Here is a 7,917-nt window from a genome sequence, read left to right on the forward strand (position 1 = left end):
CCTACAGGAAAGTTTGTTCTCTAGTGTCTGGGAAATCTCCATTTACTTGGAGTACATTCTGTCCTACCCAAAATGGCCGTTACCTGCCAGAGCCTTAGTTAAGTTCAGATTGGCCTCTAGTGTATGGGAGGTAACCTAGGGGATGGTGGGAGAGGACGGCTGTGTATGAGAGGGAGATAATGGAGAGCTGAATAGATATATTAGAAGAATCGGAAATGATATCATGAGGGGGGGAGACAGGGATCTGATGAGCCCTCCGAGAAGGAGATTATACAGGATGGCGGAGATACAGGTGGGATGGAGGAGAGAACAGAGTGAGGTCTAGCTGCGGATAAGGCAGGCTCCATTGAACAGGCACCAGAAAGTAAAGACCTGTGCTGCTGAGATGGCAAGTGGTGTAGTTTTTGCCACTTTGCCAGTATTGTATTTATATTCTGATTGCAAGTGTACATTTACTTCTTTATATAGAGTATTAGGTTAAATCATGATCTATAGTATACTACATACATAACATGTAGTTGTACTATGGATCATGATTTAACCTAATCATGTTAGCAGGGGAATAGGGGATAATTGAAAAACTCTATTGCTGTAGTGTACTCTATATGTAGTACTGTATTAGCAGTATATACTCTATATGTACTATATATAGAGTACACACTGCTAATACAGTGCAGACAATACATTACAATTATACTCTGCTAACATGAATAGATTAAATGATCTGTATGTAGCTCTGTACTATGGATCATTTAACCCATTCATGTTAGCAGAGGATCATTGTAAATCTATTGTTGCAGGCACTCTATAGGTACATGTACTATATACTACATATAGAATGCACTGAACAAGAGATTTACAATTCTCCCCTGCTAACATGAATACGTTAAATCATGATCCATAGTACATAACATGTAGTTGTACTATGGATCATTTAAAGTCACCTGTCCCTTTAAGAAAAAGTATCTTTAATTGGTATCGGCAGAAAACCAATCTTCTGATGAGAAAATACATGAGCAGATATAAGCTGAGGGAAAAACATCAAACTGATCAATGAGATCACAGAAGTAATGATATACCGTACAGATCTAAACTTCCCCCACCCCTTATTGTACTTTCCTGCTGGTCCATGAGGTCATCTGTTCCCAAACTACGGACATTACACTATTTACATTTACCAAACACCCATTGTAGGCCTGAAGATTAGTTAAAACCCCCAGAATGATATATTTTCTGAAAGCAGATACCCAAGAGAAGAAAATGGTGGCAGTTGCGATTTATGTCACAAGATATTTGGGTAACTCTTTCTCAAACCCAAATTTTGAGGAGAAAAATGCATTCAAATTAAAGTGAAAAGGTTTTAAGCTTTTTCAAATGCTAAATAAAGAGCATTGGCCCTGAGATTTCCTGTCTTAGGGTGGCTCCTTTCCCTTGCAGGGTCCCATGGAGCCACCCCTGTGTGTGTGCTAATAAGCTGTTTGTCTCTCCACAAACGCAGCAAGGCAAAGTGTATTTCCACTTTTGCAGCCAAACTGAGATAACACCTATTTTATATTTGTTACTTGTTCCCAATCACATTGCAGACCTTAAAGAAAAATTGCAGCTTACTTTTAGATGTTTATTGTTTCCTGATTCCAGGACTGAAAAATCCTGCTTAGTTCTCACTGGCTTGAGGGGGGCCGGGGGAGTTTTGTTTCAAATATTTAACACTGTCTGTGCTGGCAGATTTCATGATCACTTGTAAACCAGATGAGCATGTCTGGGCACAGGATCACTTTGAAGGGCCAATACAGAGGCTCTGGAGGTGGAGAGGCTTCTCTAGGAAAAGTTAAGGATGACATAACCTTAGCAGCCAAGGGGGTTAAACAGGAACTTTAGGAATATTTAGTAATAATAATAATAATAATAATCTACAAACACATACTTCTAGATAATGGCCGTCTTTTTATGCTCTGCATACCTTATTTTTCTTTTGCTTTTCATTATCACAGTGGCCATTTTTACTAACGCACATGAATCCATCTCTCTTTACTTCCTGGAACTCTGACACATGTGACTAGGACACGGGACTATGCACATCATGTGTGGGGAGGAAAATGAGATCCCTGAGATCTTATGAGATTACAAGGGAGATTTCTCAGCAATGCTCTGCTCATGTAACCTTCCCAGAATGCAATGCTTAGGCATGGCCTGTATGATCAGTAGTAAAACAATAATTGTAAGTAAAAGAAAAATGTTTGTTTAACCGCCTCCCGGCCGTTGTGCTTAAGCTTCCAGGATGTAACAGGCTGGCAAAAGACGTCCTGTTGGCCCCGCCCACTCGCAAGCGGGAAACTGCCCAAATTTAAAAAACAGGCAGCAATGCTTGTTTACATACAAGTGATCCGTCGGCTATAGAGCCGGCAGATCACTTGTATAAGGTGCCGGTCTGTTCGCTCCCCCTCTGCTGGTGTCTCATGAAGAGGACCTGTCACATCCTCTTAGCTATCACATAGGGGAGTTTCTTAGCCCCCTATGTGATAACAATAAAGTTAAGTGGAAAAAAAAAATAGGAAAAAAAGATTCAAGTTGAGAAAAAAATAAATTAAGTCACACATGGAAAAGAATAAAAAAAAAAACCCACAAAAAATGTCCCCACCCATACATACACGCGTGCAAACATTCGTCGGGTGCGCATACGTGCAAAAATGACGATTGCACCCGTTGCGCCGCACGTTACATATCGCCGCGAACGTCAGAGTGAGGGCAATAATTAGGGCCATTAATCACTGATAACACCAAAGTGATGAGCGGTAAAAATGTTTAAAGCGTCGCCTATGGTCAATTTTGGGTATAGTTGTTTTTTGCGATTTCGCGCAATTTTAAGGCTTGACATGTTTGGTGTCTATTTACCCGACGTGACCCCCGTCTTTTATATTTTACCAAAAAATTGGGTAATAATAATTGTTTCCTAACATAATGTAAAAAAAACTTTTCTTTTTCAAAATTTTCAGTAATTTTCCCTTAATATAGTAAAAAATAAAACCCCCAGTGGTGATTAAATACCACCAAAAGAAAGGTTTATCTGTCCCCCAGAAATGGTATAAAATTTATTTCAGTACAGCGTTGCATGACGGAATAAATGTCAAACTACCGCAGCGCTAAATACTGAAAAATGGCCTGGACAGGAAGGGGGTGTAAAACACCTGGTCAGCAAGCGGTTAATTAATGAATGTAAGATGTAAGATGATGCAGAGCAATGCTGATTTTTAGTGAAAGAGGGTAAAGGTCCACTAAAGGAGTTGGGAAACATCACTTAATAAATTGCAGTGGTGTTAACTTTAACTAACCAATCATATGCAGATAAAAAGAACAAATGGGAATTTGCTTTTCACATCATTGGATAATTTAAGTGAACATGGATTAACCTTCCGAAGGGAATATTCTATCCTCCTTTAGTAAATGAGCCTCTGGATCTCTGAATCCAGTTATCGTTTTCCCCTTCGCTCCGGTGGTCTAGAGATCACCGACGTTATCACATCTTATGAAGGTCCATTGACATTTCAACATCCGGAAAGGAGGGGGAGAGCTGAACGCTGAGCACTGCGGGAGCCGGGATCAGGTAAGTAAAACAGCTTTATTTGAGTCCCCTAGTAAATAGTTCTTTGCTCTTTGGCTTTAAGCATTCATCAGCTCACATATCAGACAGGCCAACAAAGAATATTTGGATTGGTCATTAGAGCTGTGTTGAAAGTAAACTATCTCCAAGTCATACCAAAAATAAAAATCCTATGGCACTAACTATTCTGTCACCAGCGCCGGACATCGTGCAGTTCCATGTTCTACAGACAAAGCCTTCTGAAATCTAAGCTCTTTGTAAAGACATTTTATAACAAGTGCACACACGTATCACATACAGGGGGAAGCCGGGAGCGCAGGCTCGTGTCTACACAGCTGGTCGTACTGGAAATCACAGGGTGCTAACACATACTTGCTACTCCATATGTCTTATGACTCAAGAATACAAGCCCTGAAATCAATGTCAGCAAGACATTGGATGTGGATGAGCAGAATAGCACCGCACATATGGGAGAGGAATAGCACCGCACATGTGTGGATTGGTGGATGAGAGGAATAGCACTGAACATGTGTGGATTGGTGGATGAGAGGAATAGCACTGAACATGTGTGGATTGGTGGATGAGAGGAATAGCACCGCCCATGTGTGGATTGGTGGATGAGAGGAATAGCACCGCCCATGTGTGGATTGGTGGATGAGAGGAATAGCACCGCACATGTGTGGATTGGTGGATGAGAGGAATAGCACCGCACATGTGTGGATTGGTGGATGAGAGGAATAGCACCGCACATGTGTGGATTGGTGGATGAGAGGAATAGCACCGCACATGTGTGGATTGGTGGATGAGAGGAATAGCACCGCACATGTGTGGATATGAGGAATAGCACCGCCCATGTGTGGATTGGTGGATGAGAGGAATAGCACCGCACATGTGTGGATTGGTGGATGAGAGGAATAGCCCCGCACATGTGTGGATTGGTGGATGAGAGGAATAGCACTGCACGTGTGTGGATTGGTGGATATGAGGAATAGCACCGCACATGTGTGGATTGGTGGATGAGAGGAATAGCACCTCACATGTGTGGATATGAGGAATAGCACCGCACATGTGTGGATTGGTGGATGAGAGGAATAGCACTGCACGTGTGTGGATATGAGGAATAGCCCCGCACATGTGTGGATTGGTGGATGAGAGGAATAGCCCCGCACATGTGTGGATTGGTGGATGAGAGGAATAGCACTGAACATGTGTGGATATGAGGAATAGCCCCGCACATGTGTGGATTGGTGGATGAGAGGAATAGCCCCGCACATGTGTGGATTGGTGGATGAGAGGAATAGCACTGAACATGTGTGGATATGAGGAATAGCACCGCACATGTGTGGATTTGTGGATGAGCAGAATAGCGCCGCACATGTGTGGATATGAGGAATAGCACCGCACATGTGTGGATTTGTGGATGAGCAGAATAGCACTGCACATGTGTGGATGAGAGGAATAGCATCACACGTGTGGATTTGTGGATGAGCAGAATAGCACCGCACATATGGGAGAGGAATAGCACCGCACATGTGTGGATTGGTGGATGAAAGGAATAGCACCGCCCATGTGTGGATTGGTGGATGAGAGGAATAGCACTGCACGTGTGTGGATTCGTGGATGAGCGGAATAGCACCGCACATGTGTGGATTTGTGGATGAGCAGAATAGCGCCGCACATGTGTGGAAATGAGGAATAGCACCGCCCATGTGTTGATTGGTGGATGAGAGGAATAGCCCCGCACATGTGTGGATTGGTGGATGAGAGGAATAGCATTGCGCATGTGTGGATTGGTGGATGAGATGAATAGCACTGCACGTGTGTGGATATGAGGAATAGCACCACACATGTGTGGATTGGTGGATGAGAGGAATAGCACCTCACATGTGTGGATATGAGGAATAGCACCGCACATGTGTGGATTGGTGGATGAGAGGAATAGCACTGCACGTGTGTGGATATGAGGAATAGCCCCGCACGTGTGTGAATTGGTGGATGAGAGGAATAGCCCCGCACATGTGTGGATATAAGGAATAGCACCGCACATGTGTGGATTGGTGGATGAGAGAAATGGCACTGCACATGTGTGGATTGGTGGATGAGAGGAATAGCACCGCACATGTGTGGATTCGTGGATGAGAGGAATAGCACTGCACATGTGTGGATTCATAGATGAGAGGAATAGCGCCGCACAAGTGTGGATTCGTGGATGAGAGGAATAGCGCCGCACATGTGAGGATGAGTGGAATAGCACCGCACATGTATGGATTCATAGATGAGAGGAATACCACTGCACATGTGTGGATTCGTGGATGAGAGGAATAGCGCAGCACAAGTGTGAATTTGTGAAAGAGAGGAATAGCACCGCACATGTGTGGATTCGTGGATGAGAGGAATAGAACCGCACATGTGTGGATTCGTGGATGAGAGGAATAGAACCGCACATGTGTGGATTCGTGGATGAGAGGAATAGAACCGCACATGTGTGGATTCGTGGATGAGAGGAATAGAACCTCACAAGTGTGGATTCATGGATGAGAGGAATAGAACCGCACATGTGTGGATTCGTGGATGAGAGGAATAGAACCGCACATGTGTGGATTCGTGGATGAGAGGAATAGAACCGCACATGTGTGGATTGGTGGATGAGAGGAATAGAACCTCACATGTGTGGATTCGTGGATGAGAGGAATAGAACCGCACATGTGTGGATTCGTGGATGAGAGGAATAGAACCGCACATGTGTGGGTTCATAGATGAGAGGAATAGCACTGCACATGTGTGGATTTGTGGAATAGCACTGCACGTGTGTGGATTCGTGCAATAGCACCGCACATGTGTGGATTGGTGGATGAGAGGAATAGCACCGCACATGTGTGGATTCGTGGATGAGAGGAATAGCACCGCACATAAGCATGGTCGGATGGTATGTTGAGCCTCATCATCACAGGAATGAGTGTGGAGCAGGTGTATTCCTCTTTCACAAATCTACACATGTGCGGATTTGTGGATGAGCAATACAACAGCTCCACACTCATTCCTGTGATGATGGTGTCACACTTATCATACCATCCGCCTCGTCTCACATGTAGAACGGACCGCTCACAATGGTACTTTTTTGGCTGAGTTTGGCTGAAGCTGTGGTTGTCTTACAGAGATGTCATTCCAATGAAGATTAATTTCTCTACACTGCACAATGATTTGGAGACTCCTGGCCGCTGCACTGCGTATCATACAGGTGAATGACGGCTGTATGGCTGGCAGGGCTTTAACTCTTCTCTACTCCATCCAAAACTACAAAGTAAAGTTTTAACACGGTGCATGTTATATTGCTGTACATATAGGAGGGTTATCTGGAGACCTCCAGAGCACAGATCTGTATGCATGTAGTAACAGATGTGATCCCTAGCATCTCATGTCCTGTACACAGAACACAGTCAGGACTCCAGATGTGGCAGGAAGTGGTCAGGACACAGCTGGGCACATCACTGGTCCTCCATAGACACATCATCACTTGTATATACCCAGAGGAACCAGCAATCAGCACAAAGCTCCATCCTCCACACACGGCTGGCAGCACATCCCAGGAGCCGCCGGGCCTCGATCCGCCATAGTCATGGGGGGGGGGGGGGGGGCCCCCCCCCCCATACATAACTGTACATGTCCTGGGCCACCCCCGAACACGTACCCCTTCTGCCCATACCAGGACCCCTGTGCCGACTGTCCCGGAGGACTGAACTAGTCCGCAGCATCTCACTTACCTGGATCCTCTTCTTGTGTCTTCTCCGCTCCGCCATGTCTGCGCCGGCCTGTCTGGTGACGTGGAGAAGGCGGGGCTAGGAAGCGTGCGCGGCCACGTGCGGGTACACTGCGCGCCGCTGGATGTGGGAATCCCATGTGAAATAGGACGGCGAGCTCCCTTAGTGCTGCACACAGTACATTTTTACGGACAGACACCCCGTCTTCATACCTGGTGCACACAGTGCATCCTCAGGGACGACCAACCCGTTCCCTGCCTTCATACGTGCTGTACACAGTACATTCACAGGAACAGCCTCCCACCATCATACTTGCTGCACTGGGTCACCTTACATGTTACAATTTGACAGTAGAATGTCTGTACAAAACTATGAGCTAGACCCTTGTACTACATACTTGTTGGTAGATGTAAAGGGAATTGTACAATCAGATTATGTATGTGGTGAACTTCAGGGGCGTTATTATTATTATACAGGAATAATATAGCGCCAACAGTCTGCGCAGCACTTTACAATATACAATGGAGGTGTCCCTCTCATTTCAGGGAGGTGCCCTCTCTC

At 45.0% G+C, this 7,917-nt stretch overlaps 1 protein-coding gene across 1 annotated transcript in view; it reads right to left on the reverse strand.

The window, feature by feature from the left end:
- The window catches only part of SEC62 (SEC62 homolog, preprotein translocation factor), a 36,616-nt gene extending 29,163 nt beyond the window's left edge, over positions 1-7,453 (reverse strand). The window contains exon 1 of the mRNA XM_018553758.1: positions 7,360-7,453. Within this exon, the coding sequence (XP_018409260.1) occupies positions 7,360-7,395 (36 nt within the window). The 5' untranslated portion in view covers positions 7,396-7,453. The remainder of the gene's footprint in view (positions 1-7,359) is intronic.
- Between the last annotated feature and the right edge of the window lie 464 nt (positions 7,454-7,917).

The sequence above is a fragment of the Nanorana parkeri genome, unplaced genomic scaffold (genome assembly GCF_000935625.1).
Source record: "Nanorana parkeri isolate BGI_ZX_2015 unplaced genomic scaffold, ASM93562v1 scaffold129, whole genome shotgun sequence".
NCBI lineage: Eukaryota > Metazoa > Chordata > Amphibia > Anura > Dicroglossidae > Nanorana > Nanorana parkeri.